At 49.5% G+C, this 23,591-nt stretch overlaps 2 protein-coding genes across 3 annotated transcripts in view; one reads left to right on the top strand and one right to left on the bottom strand.

The window, feature by feature from the left end:
- Positions 1 to 2,550, top strand: part of Spaca3 (sperm acrosome associated 3) — a 5,761-nt gene extending 3,211 nt beyond the window's left edge. Inside the window, exon 4 of the mRNA XM_026780985.1 lies at positions 2,484 to 2,550. Within this exon, the coding sequence (XP_026636786.1) occupies positions 2,484 to 2,550 (67 nt within the window). The remainder of the gene's footprint in view (positions 1 to 2,483) is intronic.
- Positions 2,551 to 11,700: 9,150 nt separating this feature from the next.
- Asic2 (acid sensing ion channel subunit 2) overlaps positions 11,701 to 23,591 on the bottom strand; it is a 1,090,353-nt gene continuing 1,078,462 nt past the window's right edge. For both annotated transcript variants that reach the window (XM_005349398.2, XM_005349397.2), the window contains exons 6-10: positions 22,351 to 22,504; positions 18,205 to 18,296; positions 14,913 to 14,992; positions 13,279 to 13,347; positions 11,701 to 12,669 (exon numbers count right to left, since the gene is read on the bottom strand). In XM_005349398.2, coding sequence (XP_005349455.1) covers positions 12,568 to 12,669; positions 13,279 to 13,347; positions 14,913 to 14,992; positions 18,205 to 18,296; positions 22,351 to 22,504 — 497 coding nt within the window. In that variant the 3' untranslated portion in view covers positions 11,701 to 12,567. The remainder of the gene's footprint in view (positions 12,670 to 13,278; positions 13,348 to 14,912; positions 14,993 to 18,204; positions 18,297 to 22,350; positions 22,505 to 23,591) is intronic.

Raw genomic sequence — 23,591 nt, 5'->3', positions numbered from 1 at the left:
ACTGGGGATGCAAGGCTGTCCATTCCTGTCCACTCCCATGCACTGGGGATGCAAGGCTGTCTGTCATTCCTGTCCACTCCCATGCACTGGGGATGAAAGGCTGTCATTCCTGTCTATTCCCATGTACTGGGGATGCCAGGCTGTCCATTCCTATCCACTTCCATGCTCTGGGGATGCAAGGCTGTCCATTCCTGTCCACTCACATGCACTTGGATGCAGCCCTGGAGATACACGGCTGTCCATTCGTGTCTACTCACATGCACTGGGGATGCCAGGCTGTCCATTCCTGTCCACTCACATGCACTGGGGATGCCAGGCTGTCCATTCCTGTCCACTCACATGCACTGGGGATGCAGGTTTGCAAGGTCCAGGTAGATGCTGAGCTCCAGAGATAGCTGAGACCTGTCCATGTCCTCAGGTATCTTATAGTCTAATGCAATAATGCAATAGACAATCAACCTGTCTTTATTGACAGTTATTTAGAAGCCTTTCTGATGCACTATTAATCACTGGACTCTTTGACATTGACATCACAATGGATACTAGATTTCACACCTTGGGATTCCAGAGAACTTTGTGCTCTAGGACCCTATGTTCTTTTCTTATCTTCCTCAAGATAGCAGATGTGATAGGACTGGGAAGACAGGTAAGCCCATGAGAATTGCTTGTCATGCAAGAGTGAAGACCCGAGTTGGGTCCCGAGAACATATGTTTAAAAGCTGGTCATTTGTAATCCCACCATAGAGAGGTAGAGACAGATTTTTGAGGCTCACTGGCCAACAAGCCTAGCCTAATTAGTAAGTTAGTTCCAGGTTCAGTGAGAGACCCTGTCTCTAAAAAAGACAAAGTGAACACTTTCTGAGAAATGACAATCTAGGTTGATATCTAGCCTAACACCACACACACACGCACACACACGCACACTTGGGGGGAATGGTCCCAAAAGAGGAGTATAGTAGTCAATTATGGAAAGACCTAGGCTGGCAATCAAGACATGCTGAATGTGCATACAGCCGTGTATAAGTGTACATGGCAGCCCAAGTTTTTCCTTAGGAAAATAGACGAGATACTATTGACCCAATCGACCTCTAGGCCAGCTGGGGACAGGAGGGAAGAAGTTATAAGTTGTTGAAGGGCATGGTGGTATGTAGACTGTGAAGGGCTGTACACATACACGGTGGTCTCACTGTCCCCAGAAGTGCTTGGATGTAGGAAAGGAGCTTTGTGCCTAGTCTCCAGATTCCAGCTCCTAGCCCTTTGACGAGGACACGGGTGAGCTTGAGCATACTAGTTTGTATCTTCAATGGTAAAATAAGGCAGCTAGATATTGACTTTTTTTTTATTAAATTTTATTATTCAATTAAGGATCTCCGCCTCCCCCCCCCCGCCACCGCCTCCCATCTCCCTCCCCCTTCCCCGATCAAGTCCCTCTCCCTCATCAGCCTGAAGAGCAATCAGAGTTCTCTGACCTGTGGGAAGTCCAAGGACCGCCCACCTCCATCCAGGTTTAGTAAGTTGAGCATCCAAACTGCCTAGGCTCCCCCAAAGCCAGTATGTGCAGTAGGATCAAAAACCCATTGCCATTATTTAGACTTCTTGTGATAGAGTGTCTGACAAAACTTTTGTTCTCCATATTATTTGTTATATTTATTATTTGTTATTATTGTTTATAGTTGTAGTTAGTTTAGTTCTGTCTTATTTAGACAAAAGGGGGAGATGTAGAGAGACCCCACCTTTTGGGGTGGGACAGCCTCGGACGAATGTTTTTACTAATTAATTGGGACGCGCGGACTGGGGCCCTTCCTGTTTTTTGGTTTACGGTGGATCGCTGAACTCCGGGTGTGTGAGTGTGCTTTTATATTAAAATTGTCTTCTTGTACCCACTGGCCTGGATTAATTAAATTCGCCTTCATTTTGGCGCCCATATTAGAGTATTACTCAGCAGTAAAAAACAAGGAATTCTTGAAGTTTGCGTACAAATGGATGGAAATAGAAAACACTATCCTGAGTGAGGTAAGCCAGACCCAAAAAGAGGAACATGGGATGTACTCACTCATATTTGGTTTCTAGCCATAAATAAAGGACAGTGAGCTTATAATTCGCGATCTTAGATATTGACTTTTAACAGCTATTCTCTTTCTTAAAAGCCACCTCCTCTAGGTTAGCTCAGCTTATTTGTTGCTTCCCATCCTCTTAGTCCCTTGCTTAGCCTCAGCAACCTTGCTTCTCTTCAGTGTAGAGTCCGGTACCTTTCCTGCTCTCTGAATAGCACCAAGGGATGATGTTAATGTGGATTTTGTGTGTGTGTGTGTGGGGGGTGGTGGTGGTTAGAGACAGGATTTCTCCGCGTAGCTGTGATTGACTAGACTGGCCTCAAGCACACAGAGCCAGCCTCTGCCTCCTGATCCCTGGGATTAAAGGTGTGCACCACCACCACCTGGCTGCTAATGTGGATTCTTTTCCTCCTTGTTTTCTACCCACAGGGAGGCCTGGAGGCATCACTGCCAGGGAAAGGACCTCAGTGACTGGGTGGATGGCTGTGACTTCTAAGATCCTCTCTGGATGGACCAAGCCACACACCGCTGACTGGGAAGTGTGGCTCTGTTCCTGACACAGGCTTGGGAAGACAAGCCAACTAATAAAAGTCTAACTTGATGTGTAAGATGTTCCCCAGCGTTCTGCAGGTCTGCAGGCACCCAGCTGGAGCCAGAGCCTCCTCTTGTCTCACCTCACACGCTCACCTGGGCTTGGTTTCAGGTGGACTCCAAAATGCCCATCACAAAAGGGGATAAGGTCAGTACCGACCTTCCCCATATCTGACAAAGTTTGGGTTTAGAGTCACCGTATTTAGCAAAAGCCAAAACAGAGAAAAAATAGGGTCAATTTGGAATAGTTAAATTTGGATTTCAGCTACACGAGTAACTTTAATATGCATGTATAATTCAAATATTGTTTGGCTCATACTAATATTGAAGAACCTACTTGTGTATATGAAATTCAAATTTAATTGGGAACGTCTGTATTTTTACCTGGCAAACCTAGAAAAGTCTGGTGTTGGGAACCCCTGGCATATTTGGAAAGATCCTTGGAGCCGCTTACTTTCTGCAGTTCTGTAGCTGTAGCCACCATAGCCTTAACTCTTACTCTGATGTCTCCTCATATCCCATGGTCATGAGGTGATGCAGAGTGACTGTAGGTGAAGAGCCACAGGGGTGTGTCCCGTCCCTAAGTTCTGTCCACTCTCATCGTCGTAGGTGTCGTTGTTGTGAGGGTGTATGTATGTATCTCTCTCTGTGTGTGTGTCTTGCTTTATTGGTTACCTTGCTCTTTAGTGCCCTCTAGAGGCAGGAGATTCAAGTGACACTATTAATAACTAGTCACTTCTTGTAAGAGAAAGTCATAAGGCTCTGCCTACCCTTAGGAGGCTGGAAGATGGAGTGGAGCTTGCCAGTGGGTTTAGAGGGCAGCAAAATGCAGAGTGCCTTTTCCAGTATGTGGGAAGTTCTGAGGAAGGCAGCACTGCCCTCACTGACAGGACCTGTCTCAGGTACCAGGGACATCTGTATTTAAAGGAGCAAGGCAGGCAGTCTTGAGATGGCTAGAATAGCAGTTGTCGTAGTTAGGGCTGCTATTGTGAGGAAGAAACATGACCAAAAGCAACTTGGGCAGGGAATGGTTTATTGGGCTTACACTTCCTTATCATGGTTCATCACTGAAGGAAGCCAGGACAGGAACTCAGGCAAGGCAAGAGCTGATGCGGAGGCCATGGATGGGGTGATGCTTTCTGGCTTACTCCTCACGGCTTGCTCAGCCTGCTTTCTCATAGAAACCAGTACCATGGTCCTGCCCACAAAGGGCTTGGACCTCCTACATCCATCACTAATAAAAAAAAAATGCTCTACAGGCTTGCCCACAGCCCAGTCTTGAGGCATTTTCTCCACTGGGATTCCCTCCTCCCAGATGATTCTAGTCTGTGTCAAGTTGACATAAAACTAGTCAGTACCGCAATAGAGGTGATGGGAGGATGACGTGTAAGAAGAATGAGTCTTGAGTTTAGACTGTTGCATCCTCTACAAGGGTTTTCACTGGGTTCTGTGTAAGCTGTGAGTTGAGGCATGGTTAGTGGCTCCTAGGGGGATGTCAGCCAATGTTCCCTTTCCCTAAACTGCTGACAAATACTGGAGGAGTGGCTGAGAACCTACAATTGATGAAATAGATCCGTTTCCATTTACGACTGGACTGGCCAATGAATGATAAAACAAGGGAGCTGTTTATCCAAGTGGACAGTGATAAAACATCTTGCTAAGAGGTGACATTGATGACTAATAGATCGATTAAATCACACAAATACCCTGTGCTGACCATGTGCCATGCATTACCTGATTTATACCTGGGGACAATAATAATGATGTGGGCACCACTATCCTCTCATTCTGTAGATAAGGACACAGATTCAGGGAAGGACATTTTGTACCCAAGTCACTCTGACCTCCTGAGTGTATACAGTCACCATACACGGACAAGGGGGCTGATGCTCAGAGATCCAGGGCTCCTCCATGTTGGATGCTGTAGCTTCAGATGCCTGTACCTGCATTTCCTGATAGCTCCAGTGGGCCTCATTCAGTTAGTCTGGGAAGAGAGCCCAGGAATGGGTAAAATGGGGCTCTGGAAGTGAGAGAATTCTTAAAAGGATGTGGAGACTGCTATCCTGGCCTCAGGCCTGTTCAAGGTAAGGTTGAGCAGTGTCAGGTCTGGGAAAGGGGACCCTGGAGGCTCGGGCTAGGGTGTTGACTGGGGGCAGGTGGAGATGGAGAAGGCGTAATGAGGAGAGAGTGCTCTGGTCAAAGTTATGAATGTCTGGCTTATGGTGAGGCTTGGCAGTGCACAAGCTCTCCTAAGAGCAGAAACTAGAGGAGCGCTGGGTCCCAAACCTAAGAGAATGTTCAGGTCTGTTAGGTACCCTGGTTACAAGGTGGGGCTTCCCCATTTTCTGACCACTTGCCCCTACAGTCTTCTGCTCATGAAAACTTGTCTACTTGACTCTTGTTGTTGTTGTATTGTGCATCTCTCTCCCGTGTGTGTGTGTGTGTGTGTGTGTGTGTGTGTGTGTGACCACAGCATGGGGAACTGGAATAAAGGGTCACAGTGTTTGGGAGGTTGAGAAACACTGATCTAATGGCGGTGAGTCCTGGCAGCTAGTTCCTGAGATCAGCCCTCTTTCTCACTCCTTCCTCATTGTTCTTCAGACTCTCACTCACCAGCTCTGCTTTGGGTGCAATAAGCTACAGGAGCTCGGCAGCTCCCAGGCAGGTCATTTTGTTAGAGTTTTCAGTGAGTGACTAGTTCTTTCTTTTGTCTGAACTTAAAATGATGGAGATCTCCCCTCCTCAGACTGACTCTCTGACAACCAGAGCAGAAGGAGGTCCCTCACTCTCCCCTGTCACCACCTTACCATTCTCACTATCAACAGTGACTTCTTGCACATCTGAAAATACCCACAGACACCCACAGACACACAGACACAGAGCCCACTCACAGACATGCACATAGACACATATACAGACACCTCCAGTTTCTTCTACTAGATCGCAAGCACCATGAGGGCAGGAACTTCGTGCGTTTCTTTTGTCTCCAGCATTTAGAACAGTCCAGCAGAGGACTCAACAAATGGATGAGCCCATTGAAGGCCCAGCTGCTGTGCGAATGAATGACTGGGGAGGCACTCAGTTGTCGTTTGCTGAAGGAGAGAATGAATGGGTCCTGACGCCTTGCATAAAGCCGTGATTCATTCAACGGTGTTGCTAAGAACTACCCGGGTGCCAGGCCTCTGCTTTCCTTCCAGTGGATATCACTTCTCCTGAGCCGTCTTGGGGAGTCTCCCTGCCTCTCCAGATCATGCTAACTGCTCTTTATCCGAGTCGGACCCTCTGCCTGCTCAGCCATATCTGTCAATCTAGCAGCTGAAAGAACCCAGCATGATCTGGCCAGAGCTGGAGCAATGGGGTTTTTACTCTAGTCAGCAATCTGACCTTGGAAAAGAAATTACTCCTTGTATGCTTTCCTGAGTTCTGGGTATACTGAGCTCCGGGGGGGGAGGGGCGGGCAGTGGGTGCCACAGGCCCTACCTACCTGGAGACCTGCACTGTATGGGTGTATTGAGCTCCAGCTGCCTCAGGGGACCAGTGGGTGCCTCCAGGCCCTACCTACCTGGAGACCTGCACTGTATTCTTCTCACTATTTGCTGAGAAGGAGAGATGCTGTGGTACAATAGTCTGTACCCCGTCACTTGTATTTATTTTTAATAAAATGCTGATTGGTCAGCGGCCAGGCAGGAAGTATAGACAGGGCAACAGCCACCAGGCAGGAAGTAGAGGTATGGCAATGAGAATTATGGGAAGAGGAAGGTTTCAGTCTGTAGCCATCAGCCAGACACAGAGCAAGCAAGATGTGACTGCCTTGCCGAAAAAGGTACCAAGCCACGTGGCTAACACAGACAAGAATTATGGGCTAATACATGTTATAAGAGTTAATAAAAGGCTTGAACTAATAGGCTAATCAGTTTATAGTTAATGTAGACCTCTGTGTGTTTCTTGGTGACTAAATGGATGTGGCACTTGGTGGGACAGAAAACCTCAGTCAACAGAGAGAGAGGAGAGGGTGTGAAGAAAGGGAGGGAAAGGAGCTGGAAAAAGTGGCAGGTTTCTGTGGAGTGTGGAAAGAGTGTCACACTTGGTAGGCGTCCCCATTCCATACTAGGATGGCTCAGATTTGAAGCAGGATTTTCTTTGCCATTAGCCAAAGTGTGGCTCACCATGATGGTAAACTGGGCAAATGAATGTGGCACAGAGGACATCAGTGTGCAGACATCCACATTCCACCTCCCTGCACCCCTCACGGCATTCATTCTCAGGGTGTGGAACTTTCTATGAACAATCACACACGTTTCGCATCTGTGCTGGCTAGTTTTGTGTCAACCTGACACAAGCTAGAGCTACCAGAGAAGACAGAACCACAATTGAGGAAATGCCCCCATAAAATTGGCCTTTAGGCAAGTCTGTGAGAGTATTATCCTGATTAATGATTGGTGGGGGAGGGGCCCCCACAGGAGCCAGTGCATTCTTGGGCTGGTGGTCCTGAGTCCTATTAGAAAGCAGACTGAACAAGCCATGAAGCCCCAAACCAGTTAGCAGTATTTCTCCATGGTCTCTGCATCAGCTCCTGCCTCCAGGGTTCTGCCTTGACTTTCTTTATGATGGACTGGGGCTGGGACATGCAAGGTGAAATAAACCCTTTTCTGCACAAGTTGCTTTGGCTCATGATGTCTTATCACAGAACTTGAAACTCTAATAAGACAGGATCCCTGCTTTAAAAAAAAAGCAAATAAAATCCAAGAGCAAGGGCATGACAAGCTTCAATGGCCGTCCAAGAACATCACGTTCTCGCTTCCCTCCTCCTCTAGTATCCAGGCTGTGAGCACATCTGTAAAGCAGGTGTTACAGTTGCTGTTCATGTATTCGGGTCTCTCCAGCCCTTAGCATCACCACATACATAAACTGATTTTATAAAATCCCATTTCTGAGTTTTCCTGTGCGTGTTCATTTTCTGCTCACTCATTCGCGATGCCATCTGTGAGAACAGGCTCCATTCACGAAAGGCAGCAGGGGTCAAAGGGTTAAAAAAATTAAGGAGGAAAAAAAATGAAATCGATCAAACCCTATCCTTTGTTTTCCCTCCCGCAAATTGAAAAACGACCGTCATTATGCCATCCGGGGAGAAGAAACATCGGTCCCTCTTTTGTGTGCTATGTGGGCTCTTTTGGAAATCAGTCAGCACTTTCTAGATGATGGGCAGCATCCGTGGAGCCATGGAGGGCCACAGATGGGCTCCAGGGCTTATGCCTTGAGCCCAGCCTCATGGCCGTGAAAATCTTTCCTGGGAGGGGGATTCATAGCTTTCACTTTATCTAAAATGACACAGCGATCCAAACAAGATTAAGAATCAATACGCTTCAAGAAGCAAAAAGAAAAAAAAAAACACGGAAAAAGGATCTTATGTACTTGCGTGCACATGTGCGCATGCATGTTCATTTCTCCCTTTCATGTCTCTCTTTGGAGTCCTTTACTTGGTCCAGTCTCCTAAACTCTGCCTATTCTAACTGGGACCTGGCTTATACCTCACTTCACGCCCCTTCACCTGGAACCCAGATCTACCTGTATGTTCGTCAGTGTTTCCATTCAGACTATAAACATCATGTGGGCAAACGCCTGGTACACAGCAGTTGAGGTGAATGAACGGTGGGCCTGTGTTCTTCATGTTTTGGCTGTCGGCCTCTTGTTTGTCTTCCTGTTCCTCCACTTTGCCAGAAAGCTTGCTCCATGCAGGAAGGGGACGGCCCCCATTATGTGGATCAGGATGGCAGAACTCTCCTGCCGAAGGAATTCTTTGATCTCTTTGATCTCTCTGAAGCCCCTTTCTTCTCTCTGAGGAATCCAGTCACTGCGGGCTGCACTTTCCAAGAATGACAGGTTTCAAGTCTGTGAAGGACGAGGTCACCAGGCTTCTCCTTGGACCTCTCTGCTCAGATGGGCTGAGCCCAGCTTCCTGGAAGGAACATATCACCTGGCAAGCCCACACCTGTGGGCGGCAGGATCCCATTGCCGCCCCTAGCTTACTAGGAGCTGGACCCTCAGGGGACTCAAGTCTCTCATTTGTGATTGTCACACTAGAAGCTACTCTCTAGGCATGCTCACAGTTAAAACAGCCACAAAAATAGCTTCAATCTGGAGAGAGGAAAATAAAATAACTCTGGTGACTTTGCCAAAAACAACAAAGCCACAGCCTGTGCGCAGCCAGTGCGGTCCTTGGCACAGCTTGGATGCACACAGAAGGACTCATTCCTTTTGCTCCACTGACTATAGCCGCCTCCTAGACTCTCTGTCTGTGAGGCCGCGGGCCACTCATTAATCAACTTATCTCAGCCTCCAAGGCCACTGAGAATCCAGCCTTGAGATGGGGCCAGGGGACTGTCCTCAACGTCAAGTCTTTGTGTTGTTTCCAGTGATCCCTTTGACTGTGACATTGCTTGAGCGTCCTCTACACACCCAACGCTCCCTGATGATCACTCAGAAAACATCTGTATATACATTTCTTAGGACACTTGTTTGAAATGACAGCAATATAAACGCCTTGTCACTTACTGGAATTTAGACTATCTTTTGTTAACGATTGATACCTGAATTGCTTTGCTTTTTTGAATTTTATATATGTGTGTGTATACATACACACACACACACACATGTATGTATATGAACATTTAAATAGGTTAAGTATATAGACTTACCCTAAACTGAACGAAGCCAGAACCCCCGAATCGGAAGGGCTATATAGACGTGTGAGGCCCAGAGTAATATAGTTGTGTCTGAACAGTCTTTGCCCCATCACAAAATGATCCCTCTCCCTGATTTATATTTTTCCTGGAAGGAGGCTAGAAATCCACTGAAGCAGTTCAAATAGCATCTTCAGTTATCAGTTTTTAAAAATGCATGAAGTTGTTAAATTGGAAGAAGGCAGAGGCATCAGACAGGCTCCTAGCTATCCAAACAGGCATTTCACTTTGTTCCTGTCACTGATGGAAGCAAGTGTGAGGCCAGCCTCCAGACCCCTGTCCTTCCACAGCTCAGCCACCAGTGGGACACTTCCCAGCTGGGTGAGGGGAGGGGTGAGCTTGTCTCAGGAGAGAGTTCCTTGGTCTGGCAACGACTGAAAGAAAAATCACGTTTGGCCCTTTGTGCTTTAAGCAAGTCATCATGGTAGGTCTGCAAACAGAGCTGGGAGTCTGGGAGCTGAGGGGTACATCTTGACACAGTTGCTCATTCTGTGGGTAACCCAAGTCGGTCTCTGCCACCCAAGTTGGGTTTATTCATTGAGAAAAATGAGGGCGTTAGGCTATGTGACCCAACAGGCAGAATAATTCCCCACGAAGATGTTTCCAATCTGATCACTAGAACTCATGACCCTAGATAGTAAGAAGAGCTTCACAGATGTGCCGGAGGGAATAACTTTGCGACGGAGCAGGTTGTCCTGGATTGCCTGGTAGGCCCAATGGAGCCACAGAATGCCTTTAAAAGCAAAAGAGGGCAGAGGGAGGGAGGTCAGGGTTGGAGGGAAATGTGATATAGAGGGTCCTGGTGATGCGATGGGAGAAGACGGAGCAGCCCTAGATAACCTGAAATAAGCGGGAAGGGGCCATGAGTCGAGAAACATGGTGGGCCTCTAGAGGCTGAACGAGGTGTTGTCGCCGTCCTCCCCCCACCCCCAGCTTCAAGAAAGAAATGCAATCTTGTCGCTTCAGCCCAGTGAGACGGGTGCCAGACCTCCCAGGAGAGTAAGATGATACATTGTGTTAAATGACACTATGCTACTAGTGACTTACTGCCTCCACAATAGAAAACAACACAGGAAACTTTCCAGACAAGCCATTCTGCCTTCTTAAGAATGGTTAAGAGTTCGGGCAACCACGGTGAGAGTCTGGGTACATGTTAGTGTGGGGGTGGGCATTGCAGCAGAATGCTTTCCTACCTGTTCTTGCAGTTTCCATCACCTCCTTCTGGCCAGGCTTATGCATGTGACAGGTGTATATATAGAACTTGTTCCAGCTGGTGGCAGATAGTACGGCCACAGTGCTTAGAATCTGAAGGGGTCTCATGCCAGACATGACCTGATCCGGCACCTTCCCTTCACATAGGGAAACTATAATCATCCTCAAATCAAGGGAGAGAGCCCAGAGAGGGTGAGAGTGTCGCCACCATCAGCTACTGAGAGGAGAGGCTCATGGGCCACAGTTGCAGAAAACTCTTCAACTCAACAGGCTGGAGAAATCACAGTGTGGAGAGGGGTAGGGGAGAGAATGATACAGAGTAGAGATCAGAACCGGAACCCCTGTTCTGATGGGTTCTGTCCATGAATACGCACGTGGGGGGAAAGACTCAAGGTGCATCAGACCTGTCTCCAGTACTGGGCAGACCCTGACTTAGGAGTGCTGGGGCTTTGTGGCTAGAAGGCAAAACCTAGCCTAGAGGAACCGTCACCATGGAACCAGCAAGGTGTGATTCTGCCCAAACAAGAAGCTCCCATTTGACACTCAGAGGCTTCAAAGGGTGAGCATGCAGCTGTGACCAGCAATGGCACCTTGACCCCGTGTCTCATTTGGATATCCTCTTTGGAGTTACATGCTTCAAATGTGTGACTGACGCAGGGACAAGGCAGGTCAGTTCCCTGGGGTAAGAATTGGGCATGAGAGAGGGTCAGATGGTGACCAGTGAGAGGCCCCATTGGCTCTGTGTCTCACCTGAACTCACAGACAGGGTTGGGAGAACTCAGGGCGGCAGAGCGAGGCGCCCTGGAAGGTCTCTTTGTTAGGGTTTTCTGCCATGGGTGGCTTCTGTCTCTCCCTTTTAAACAACACTTACATTCCGTGGTGTCCTGCAGAACACAGGATTTGACCTGTTAGTGGATCGTGTAGACAGCTGATTAAGTCTTGGCTTAGATTAGGATAAAACACACAGTGCACACACCTTGGAAAGGGAGCGCGGTCGATGAACCTTGCAAACACATTCTCCGTAGCTTTGGCTGGCAGCTCTGAGGCTTTCCTGCGCTCTCAGGGACAGAAAACGAGATGCGGAGAAAAGGCAGACAGATGTGGCCACTTCCACAAGACCAGCTTTTAATATGACTGTGGTTCAAAGCACGAATAAATAAACTCCAAAGAAAATGGAAAACCCAAACCGAACCTTGGAACATCAAAACCAAAGCCCATAAAACAGAGCAAACCGAAACAATCAACAGACGAACAAAAACAGCCCCCGCCCCCAACAAAACAAAACGAAAAGAAATCGAACTCTACAGCTGTGTCACAGGGTGAAAAGGACGTGGCTCTATGGACGAATACTGGGGTCCCCAGGCCACTGTACCACCTCCACAGATGCTGGGATAAGAAAGAGGTCGGCACTGGTCACCTTTAGTGCAGGAGCCCCAGGGGCCGTTTAGGGGACAAGGGTTTGTGGGTAGGTTAAGAACCTTCACAAACAACACAAGGGTCAAACGTTGTAGAGAGTTCTGTGGTTTCCTTCTTGACCGTGCAGTTTTGATTCCAGAGCTGGGCTCAGGGTGGCTTTGGGGTTGGAACCTGGTCCCACTGCATGGGCAGCAGAGTGGGCTCTGGAAACTGTACGGAGAAAATAGCATGTACAAGACAGAAGTGGAGGTGGCGCCGTAAGAAGTCTGAGCATGCAGGTGCTTTGTACATCTGGCAGTGAGATGTGATGGCAGATTAGTTCTCGGACAGCTCCGGAGTGGGACTCGTCAGTCCTACAAGGGACAAATGGCAGGGCCCGGGACGGTTCATGTCAGATGTGGCCAGAGTGAGGTTTGGCAGAAGTTCGCAATGTGTGCATAGGGGGAGCTCTTGCTTCTTTCTGTCATCAGGGGCCATCCCACCTGAGCTTGCTGTCCCCTGTCCTGGGTCTTGGGCCTTAAGGTCTGTTAGGAGGTGCTGGGTTGCCTGAGGTGTCAGCAGGCAATCTCCTCCAGCGTACCCAAAGCTGTCTGCAGGGGCACATTCACAGTGTGGCTGATGGTTTCAGAGTGGTTCGGCATTGTGTCACAGGTGCTCTGCAGGGAAAAGGAAGGGGCGCTCGTCACTCATTCAGAAAACTCTACTGCAAAGTCCTGGGAGTCTCTAAATATCAGGGTGATCAGCTGATCCGAACTTCAGGATTGGCCCCGGGGAAACAGAAGAGTCCCTGAGCAGGGTAGACCTGAAACGTTGTACCTCGCCCGAGGGTCCCAGGCTGCAGTGTGCAGAGGGTTGAGAGATGCGGGAAAAGGAAGGACCAGACAAGAGGCTGTGCCAGGGATGTGGTGCTGGGGTCAGTGTGGAAGGGGTCGGGTGGGGAGGGAGGGGAGTTGATGGAGACAGAGCTGGGGGAGGGGACACAGGTGAAAGGAAGGAAGGGAGGTGGAGTGGGGATCACGGCTGGTGGAGCACTCACTGTCTCTGAAATGTAAGCACAATCTCTCCTAACCCCGTGAGTCTCCTCTGAGGCTTTACGATCCTAGCAGATGCTTAGGGAGGCTAAGAAACTTCCCTCAGGCACACAGTCAGGACTCAGAGGACCTAGGCAGCACCCAAGACAACTCTTGCTTCTTTGCTGTCTTCTCCTTCAGCAGAGGCTTGCCTTCTGTCCTACGGAGCCTCCAGGAGTCCAGGGTTGTCCTTACCATGTTCTCGTCATGGCTCCCTTCCTCCTCTTCTTTGCCAAGCAGGTCTAATAGCTTCTCTTTGATCAGCTGTCAGGAAGACAGGAAGTGCACAGTCAGGCTGGGAGGATGGAGCAAAGGCCAAAGGGCACCCTTCCTCAGGGCTGAACCAGGGGATCACACAGTGAGGGTGTGACAGTGGCTGCACGTACAAAGGCGAGAGCACTGCCTGGTGGACGGCTCGAGGGCCTCACTCGCTCAACCTCACCTTTTGGCTTTCATGTGATTTTGTTGCTCCAAACAGAGCTTGGGAGAGGGTGGGGGAGGGCTCCGCCTTGCTGTGCGGACCTCTTTCTCCAATGGAGAAGTTAAAGGCGCTGGTACACTCAGATCCGCATGGGTCCTAGAGAGCGTTCTGGGACCTCTTTCTCACTGTGTAGCTCAGGTTGGCCTCAAGTTCACCATCCTCCTGTCTCAACCTTCCTGGTGTTGAGATTACAGAGATATGCCACCACACCCAGCTTCATTAGTCACTTTCAAGGACTGCTTCCTCCACAAGATGAGGGCATGGCCAGGGTTATTATAACACTTTATTTGTAGCAATTAAGGGTAGTTCTTAAATATGCTCTCTAACGCGGCTCAATTTGCCGTTTGCTTTGTGCGGCTTCTCAGGAGAATGACTAAATAATGCAGAGTGAGAATAGGGCCTTCTCTGGGGTGTAATCACACGCTGAGGAACACACGAGTCTCTGCACTGGTCACAGGGGCTCTACTGAAATGATGCGTGGGGGGATTTTGCCTTTAATGGGAGGCAACGGGGTGGCTGATACCCAGCATCTGGAGGGAATATGCACCATGGGAGTCCTGTGGGACCTTTGGGATCACCCCCTGTTTCAGGGAGGCACACACAGCCTGGGGTGAATTGCCCATCTGTGGCCAGGGACGTGGAGGTCACCAAGTGATCACCATGGCAGGGCAGTGCTGGCATGGAACCTATTACAGCTGCTCTTCCAACTGCGTCTAGAGGGTCACATCTCCCTAGACTGTGGGTGGCAGAGGCAGTTAGTTGATACTGTGGTCTCGTTGGGGATTGATGAAGATTCCTGGGACACGTGTCCCCTCCCTAGGGCTGGCTAGGCCTTGGAAGACAGGCCACTCAGAGGACAGGCTTGTGGGTGGTGTGTACTCTTGAGTGTTTTGTGTGTAGTATGCAGATCTGTGCAAGAGGTCTGAGTGTGTTTGTGTGTATGTCTGTAAACACGCTGTGTGAATGCATGTGGTATATGTATAAGTGTGATATGTGTGTGATGCAGGAGCATGTAATATGTTGGGCTTGTGATATGTTGCATATAGATGTGGACTAGCCGGGGTATGAAACCTTGCCCTGGTCCCACTGTGTGAGGGACCCAAGCCTGGCCTCTGCACAGTCTGGCCTCTTCTCATTCCTCCACTCCCTCTCTGTGGCACAGGTCAGACCCAAGAGAGGGCCAGGGCTGCCGTTTCTTTCACATCCACCTCTCCTTGAGACTCCTGACTTATGCTCTGGAGAAGCGGGTTTGTGTGGGTGGAATGAAGTTATTGCTCAGCCATGCTTGGTTCTCAGTCTGGGCGTTCCACCATTTGGTCATTTCCCCAAGGGTAACCCCAAATCTTACCTCATAAATATAATCAAAGAGCTCTAGTATTGTAAGGATACTAGCACCAATAAACAATCCCATCTGACCACCAATGTCACCTGCAGAGGAAGGGAAAAGACCAGAGATTGGGTTTTACACACAGATCCAGGAAAGGGTGAAGAGATGAGGAGTTCTTGAGTGTGGCCCCTCCAAGGGAAGCCTGGGCCCTGTCGCAGGAGGGCCAGGCTGTTGGCAGGTCCACCGTCACACGTATGTCATTAGCCAACAGGGTTGGGGCTGATCACTCACTGATGAGGCTCATGGGCCTGTTTAGGGAGCAAATGAAGTCCTGAGTCAAAGTGTGTTGTTGACATGGGCACTGCCATACCAAGGACCCCAGTGCCCCTACCTCATGGGAGTGGCAAAGCCTTCCCTGGGTGAGGCTCAGAGGGAAGGGAACACCTGCCTCTGGTCTGTGTGTGAATGTTAACAGTGTGCAAAAAATGCCGACCATAGCTTTCAACCCCAGATGTTTATGGCCTGAAGACTGCTCCTCCTGAGACTAGTGGAACCTGCCTCCTTGGTCAGATATATATAATAATAACCCTGCCTCCTTGTTATCTATATGTAATAACCCCACATGCTTATCCAGCTGTGTGTGATAACCCTATTTGTGCAGCTGTATGTAATAACCCCACCTCCCTGGGCTCAAGATGGCTCCCTTTCGTTCCCTGCCACCCCCATCCTTCTAGTGCAAGCTTACTGAGGCGCTTGTGTGCCTGTGTGAGTATGTCAGGTATGAGGTGTACATTTGCAGTGGTGCACAGTGCAGCTGGAACACAGTCGGTAGAGACAGGGTGCAGGATGTATGTAGGCAGCATGTCTGATCACTGATGGCTTTATGTGCATGCATATCTCTGTCTACTTTAGGCACACAGAATGCATCTATGTGTGTGTGATAGAGGTGGCTAGAGTGTGCCTGAGTGTGTACAGCAAGTGTGAGCATTATGTAGGTGTAGGTGTGTTCCTGTGTGTGCCATGTAGGCATATGTTATGAGTATGCGGACATAAAGGCATAGATTGTGTCTGCCTAGGTTTGCTGTGTGTATGGAGGTGCCTCTGAAGCTATGTGGTGGGACATGGGGCTGTGTAAGTGTGTGTGTGTGTTCTGGTTCTGGAGCACCATGGGTACATGGACCTGTAGGCTGGTTTCAGTGTACATGCCGTCTGTTAGCATGGGGGTGTTGTGTGGTGTGCATACGGGGTAGTGGTGGGAGAAGGCTGAGCTGGGCTTGATTGGCTGAAGGTTTGTATGTGGTACACACTTCCCTCACAGGAGGCACAGATGGCGGCACCATTTCCTCACAGGCTATTCTGGGCCGGAACAAGATGCTGGGAACAAGTTCATCCTTATATCTGATGCAGACGTGACAGATTCAAAGCCTGAACCCTTTTGCGCTCTCTCTCTCTCTCTCTCTCTCTCTCTCTCTCTCTCTCTCTCTTTCTCTCTCCCTCTGTGTGTATAAGAGAGAGGGGGGAGGGAAGGAGAGAAAAAAGATAATAGGAGGGAGGGTGGGAGAGAGAGGGAAAAAGAGGAGGGAGGGAGAAAGAGGAGGGAGATGGGGGAGAGAGAGGAAGAGCAAGGAGGAAGAGAGGGAAGGAGAGAGAGGAAGGGAGGGAGGGAAAGGGAGAGAGAGAGAAAAAGAGAGAGAGAGAGAGAGAGAGAGAGAGCGAGAGAGTGAGCAGGAGCACACTCGTGCTCATGTAAGCTTGATCCTTTTTGGGGAGGAAAGGGGAAATAACAGGTCTTCCATGGCTGAGTGAGGGGGCTTGGCCTGTGCTCTGTGACTCGGGGCCTTTAACCACAATGACCTTCATAGAGGCCTAAATGACAGCTACCCCCACATAGCTGGCACTGAACATAGGCTTTGTCTCTCTCCGCCTAGATGAAGTATAAAAATGCCCCCGTGGCGCTGGTCATACCAGACAGGGCTGAGTTCCAGCATGGTGACTACCTAGGGCCCCAGACCGCTATTGATGGCCTTTATCTGAGCTAACTGCCACAGTGAACTAGGGATGATGGTTCAAGTCCATTGTCGACTAGATTGGGGACAATTAACTAAGTGTGGGGACAACTCTCAACATGTGAGGTACCATCCCATGGGCTGGGGGCCTGGAGATAGAAAGGGAAAAATGAAAAGGGAAAAAGAGGAAGGAAAGAGCCTGCATGCACAGATATATTTTCTCCTTCCTTTTCTCCCTCCCCCCTCCCTCTCTGCCTCCCTCCCTCCCTCCCTCTCCGCCTCCCTCCCTCCCTCCTCCCCTTCTTCTCTCTGTTTTCTGGCCGCCATGATGCTAGCTGCTCCACTCCATCACTCTGTTCCCACCATGCTGGCTTGCAAACCCCGAAACCATGAGCCCAAACAAGCCTTCATCCTCTTTAAGCTGTTTTTCTCAGGCTTTTTCCTAGTGCTGGAAAGTCAGGCGACATATTAGGTGATTTACAGAAACCAGAGGTCCAGCCAGGGGAAGCCCCCTCCCTGTCCATGGCCTCACAGCTGGCCTTCAGAAAGCCCTTGGATTCAAAGCCCTAGCCTATCTGGACATTCACATTCTGGTCAAGGGCCAACCCTTCAGCTTGTGCCACCTCCTAGCCTCTCTAAAGAAAGGACACAGTGCCTAGGAGTAGTGGCAGTTGTCCTTGAGACTGATCTCAGTGATAGTGACATCCTGGGAGGGGCAGGCCTGAAAGTATAGAAGGAAGAGCAGGCTTTGAATCCAAGGGCATTATATCCCATCAGGACCAGGGCAGCCAATGTGAACTTGTGTGGGAGTGGCAGTCAGATTGGTGGCCATCTGGAGACATCATCTCTTCTTTCCTGTTTGAGAAAGGGCTCTGGGTCCAGGGGACAACACTCAGCTTCTCAGTGCATTGCTGTCCAGGCTCCACCTGGGAACTTTATAATTTGGATGCCTGGAGACCACGTAAGTTGAACATACCCTCCTTCCATGCTTCTGCTAGCATTCGGGTCCTGGGACGCTGACTCCAACCTAGATACAGACTATGAAATCCAAGAGGGTAGGCCTGAGGATGCCCTGTGAGACCTTTGTGTTTGCTCCTCGCTGCACAGAGGAGACTCGAGGCCTTAGGCTGAGGCCTGAATTGGATCTATAACCGCTACCTCAGCAAGTACACAGAGAGTAACCAGTACGTTAACAAGTGTGCCTCCTCGGGAGGGGAGGCTTACGCGTCTGTCTGACTGTCTCCCTCCCACCTCCCCATGCCCATCCAAGAGATGTGGAAATTTATGTGACAGACATTCCAACTCACCAAGTAAGGCAGCGACTTCATACGCCTTCTTCTGTTCAATTGTCTCGTAATTGAGCGCTTCAAAAAATATATCCAGGACAAGAATGTTCTCTCTGCAGAGGGAAAATTAAACCCCACACACAGTTAGAACCCTCAGCATTCACAGGACTGGCCAATCCAGCTTTCCCATGGATGGATAGAGAAAGGGAGGCCCAGGGAGCTGCCAAAGGTAGAGCTCTAGAGCCAGCTGAGTCCCTGTTTGTCCTTGACTCTACGCTCCCTCTCTCTTGGTGACCTTTCTGGGAGTCCAGCCTGGACCCAAGTCCCCGAGTCTTCTGGGACCTTCTTGGGTTTTAGCATACAAATGAGCTCAGCAATCTCCTGACTAGGCTGGCGTCAGTTCGGGTGTCTGCCCCAGGAGAATATCTAAGCGATAATGGTCACTCCGGAGAGTCCCCATCTTCCTCCTGAGATTCCTAACAAGCCTCTTGTGGTAGGAGACCCTGACCTGGCATTGTTTAGTCAGTTGTCTGAGCTGGGGAGAACTGTTGAGAGCAGGCCCATAGCTGGCTAGGGAATTCCTGGCAGAAGCCCTGGGCTCCTTCTGTGACTTTCCTGCAGGCAGGTGTGTTAACGAGACACATCTTGGCAGAGAAACTCAATCCTGCTCGCAGAATGCTTTGCTAAGCAGCAGGGCCTGGTGTTTCCTGCATCCTAGCCTCCTTCTGTGGGGCCTGACATGTCCTCCATGCCCCTTGTCTTGAACCTGTTGAATAGAAGTCATCTCAGGAAGGGGCCTGGCGACTGTCCTGGAACAGGAGAGTGGCTGGGAGAGAGAGAAGCAAGCGGCTCCCACACTGGAACTGTAGGGCAACGAGCAGGCTCCCATTCTCCCATCTGGCTTTCTCCCCGACTGCTGCCTGGAGGGCCTTTCTCAAACAGCTACGCTGACTCGAATTAAAGACCCCAATCCAGTTTCTTAGTCACACAAACGACCACGACAGATGCTCCACAGCCAGGCATGGCCAGGGGCTACCACATTGGGGACCACAGGGGTAGAATCTATCATTCCAGAATGTTCTATCACAAATCTGACACAGACTATTGTCATTGCTCTTGGTTGACCCCTCCCCACCCCAATGAGGCAGTAAGAACTAATGGTAAAGACATCACACATATTTTGGTGACAGGGCATAGAGAATCAGGCAGGAACTGAGCTGGAAGCTTCCTCCCTGCTGCCCAGCTTTCAAGGTGACATGCAGGTGCTGAGGTAGAAAAGTTGTCATTGGTCTTACTCAGCTGTGACCCCTGTGAGATACAATACTAACCAGCTGGGGGAGATATACCCACTGGTGCAATATGGCATGAAGGTTATAGGGGTAACCAACTGCTTTCTGATTGCATTTGAGGCCTCTTTCACAAGAGAGAATCTATACCCACTACTGTAAACCTTCTCAAGAGCCCAAGGCTAGGGAGATTATACCCCCCCCCCGGGAGGGGGTCTAGTACTTTTATTTTTGCTAAAGGCACATGTGTCAAACTGCCTTCTAAGTCCTTGGTGCAGCTCTCAGCACATGCTCAGAGAAGCTCCTGTTGCAGTGATCAGTCAGTTCTAACACCGAGACTCATAACTGGTTGAGAAGCAGAGAGTAAGCAATTGTTGAATGCTAATCTCTAAATGGAACACCTACACCAGCTCCTCCATGCTCCCAAGGCTTGGGCAACGCCATGGAAAAGAAGGCAGAAAGGATGGAAGAGCTGGAGGATAGGGAGGAGTGCAGTGAACCGCTCTGGACACACCGAGGCCACCCACTGCATCTGCTAACTCAGTGGCTAAGGTTTCCTGAATAGGACCTGTACAAGACAGGACCCATCAGCATTCCTGTATGGTTGGGGGAGGACTCACGGGGCCTCACCCAGTGGTGGCTAAGGGAGAAGGAGCTTTCTTCAGGGGTATAACCACTGGTAACTTGCCTACACTTCAGTACATAACCTCACCTGTGCTCGTGTGAGCAACCCTAACTGCAGGACACAAGCGCTCCCCAAACAACATGAAAGAGGGGGAGGGGGGTCTTTGGGGAAGAAGAAGAAGAGTCTGCAGGAGGGGGCGGGGGACTGAAAGTTAACAACTTGCGAAATGGCCACAAGACATCACATATATTACGAAATTGTCAACATAACTTAGTAAATAAGTAGAATACAAATTTGATCAGCTGGGCATGGGGACATAGGCCTATAATCCTAGCAACGGGACTTGAGGCAGGAGGATCATGAGTTTGAGGCCAGCCCTCAAACACAGGGAGACCCTATCTCAAATAAAGTTATAAAATACAAATTGACTTTCTAAACATTCAGCTGCTCCCTATTCTAACACAAAGTCTACCCCCTGAAACTCCCCGCCCCCGCTTGCCATTAGATCATCCTATAGGACCTGTGACATGTCCATCTTTCCCATTGTCTCTGATGCACCCTGTGCCAACTCTGTCCTAAGTTCCCTCACCCCCAGGATATACTCTCTGGCTCATTTACTGTGTCAAAGGATTTTCTGTGCCCCAGGTATCGGCCAGAAGAGTCAGTGCTTGGTAGAGAGCAAAGAACAAGAAGAAGTTCCTGCCACTGGGGAGCTTCCCACTATGATGGATGAGTGTGTAGGGCAGCAATAAAGGAGGCTTCAGAAAGGGAAAGAAAGTTAGAAACCGGAGAGGGGCTGTCTAAGTCTCCTAAGAGACCAGATTCCACAGCCTGAAGAAATCAGGCTATGTCCTCCTGCCTAGCATCTCTGTTGTCTGTGCTGTGGCCGACAGATATTTATCCTGTAGGCTGTTTGTCATGTATGCTATCCCAAACTAAACCACATTATAAAGTTCCGTTCAGCCCTTGAAAACCTACAAAAGCCAGCTAACCCTCCTGTTTGGGAGGTTCATCTGAAGGCTTTCTTCTCTGGGTCCCTCCCCAGCCCCTGCCACACACCCCTTTCACTGTGGCTCTATAATTTTTCTTTTTTAATGATTTGTTTATTTTTATTTCATGTACATTGGTTTGCCTATATGAGGGTGTTAGAACCCTTGGCACTGGTGTTACAGACAGTTGCGAGCTATCATGTGGGTGCTGGGAATTGAACCCTGGTCCTTTGGAAGAGCAGCTAGTGCTCTTAACCTCTGAGTTATCTCCCCGCCCCATGGTTCTATCTTTATCTCTCTTCCTCTTTCAGCTACTCCCGTCAGTGAAGCGCCTTTCCAGGCTTTAAAGGGAAGCCTCTCTTTCCCTTCAAGGTTCCAGCACACTGTTTTTTGACATGCTGTTGTTTCTTTCTAATACACTCCCACTTCAAGGCCTGCTCGTGGTCTTGGATCTTTCTCCTGATAAATCTAGTTGGTTTTCTTCTTCTTTTAAATATTTTTTTCTACATGTGTGTATGTCTTGGTGTGTAAGTGCATGTGTGTGTGCGCGTGTGTGTGTGTGTGCCTGTGTGTGTGATATTTAACGGGCCAGAAGAGAGCTTCAGATCCCTTGGGGCTGGAGTTACAGACGTTTCTGAGCTGTCTGATATGGGTGCTAGAATCTGAACAGCACTCCTAACTGCTGAGTCATCCCTCCACGTCCCTGCCCCTTAACCCTGATTCCTGAAGGATAGTTGTGTCAGTTCCTTTCCAGAACAGAACCACCTGTTTAACAGCAAGTCACACACTGTAGCAATATTATAAAGGGAAACACCACAGTGCCTGGGGAGGAGAATACTCTGACTTTCTAAGGCAATGCTGTTTAAATGGAGACAGGTACCACGAGGAAGCAGGTGGGCAGAGTGGCTGGAAAAGTGTTTCCGGAAGAGGGAACAGAGGCTCAAGTCCCACCAGGAGAATGATACATTCTTTAGAAAGGTCAAACTCTCCCTGAACCTTGCCCTGAGCAAAGTGCAGTCAACTATGATTTCCCCCTAGTGTCTGCACATCTCAATTATAGCCAACTTCGTCCCAGACGTCAGTGCCCTATGTGGCATTTAATCCTGCACTTATCTCCCCAGGAGGCTGCAAGCTCTTTGTGGCTTTGTCTTCTGAGCTTGGCACACAGCAGGTGCTCAATTAATGTTTGCTAAATTGAGCTAACTGCTTGCTTTTTGCCTCTTTCTGCATGCCTCCTCCCCACCCCCTCCCATCCCACTTAACTTACGAGATATATTTTTCAGATTTGTTAAATTTCTTCTCCAGGTACTTGGCTGACGTCTTGCTGGGGATCTTCACCATGGAGAGCTCTTTGTTGTAGCGGGTCAGGTTGCAGGGTGTCCTGCAGAGACAGTAATTGCTGTCCTTTTCTGCCAGGAGGCCTGGAGGAGAGAGGAGAGGGTCAGGCAGGCATGGGTAGGGGCGAGGCTCTCTGGCCCAGCATACCTGGATTCTAGGCATTAAGATGCAAGTCAAGAGGGGGAGCTGGGCCCCAGGAAAATGGGCTAGGGAATTGCTGAGCTGGGATGGTGCCAGGGGCTTGTTTTCTTTCTGCTTGCTGTTACTGCCCTCTGGACCTTTCAAAGTGTTTGATCCATTGTCACTTTTAGGGAGGCCTGGCCCCTCCCATTCCCAGGGCTTTCTCCTCTTTCTAGCATCAGTGTTCTGACCCCAAAAATGGGCCACCATGGAAGTTAAGATGAGAACATTGTGCTTGGAGTTCAGGACTTCATGCCATTCCTTCTGGTGCTCCCCATAGCCAACACCATGCCCTCCGCCTGCCGAGACGCTATCCAGGGAAAGATTCTTGAATCCTTATTCTGGAGCAACCTAACCCCCCTCCTCTGATACCCAGAACGCAGCTCTCTGGATCCTCTCCAACCAGACCAGGTGGTCGAAGGCACTGCTGCCCTCTGACAGACTCTCTTCTTGACCAAACTTTAGCCAGGCCCTTGAGAGCGGCTTCTCTACTGCTCAGCCCAGCTTTGGCAAGAAGCCTGCTGAGGGCAGCAAAGCAAGAATTTGCACCTTGCTAGTCCATCACCCTGGCCTGCCTCCAGGAAGAATTCCAGGCCTGTGAGCAGCAAGCCTCCCCTCCCCTGACATAGCTGTACTTTCTCATCTCCTGACTTTTCACAGTGCTTGGAGGTGATGAGTCCTGACTGCCCGCTCCCTACAGAGATGAATCCCCTACCTCCGCTGCTGCAGTCACCTTGATGTTTAATTGCAAGGGTCCAAAAGTTTTCTTAACCATTAGCAAGAAAAACTGTTCCTTCAGTACTTCCCTCCCTGCCTCCCTCCTTCTCTTCCTTCTTTCCTCTTTTGTTCTCCCTCACCCTTATGTCTCTTTCGTTTGGTTTTCTTATCTTTATTCCAAAGAAGACTTTGCATGCACTGTAAACCAACCCCGCTTCTTGGGCCTCTACCACAGGAGTCCAGCTTTGCCCTCACTTAGTGCTACCAAGAGCA

This window comes from Microtus ochrogaster, chromosome 7 (assembly GCF_000317375.1).
Source record: "Microtus ochrogaster isolate Prairie Vole_2 chromosome 7, MicOch1.0, whole genome shotgun sequence".
NCBI classification, from domain to species: Eukaryota; Metazoa; Chordata; class Mammalia; order Rodentia; family Cricetidae; genus Microtus; species Microtus ochrogaster.
Note: the sequence above shows the minus strand (reverse complement) of the source record. Positions and strands in the feature narration are given on the sequence as shown.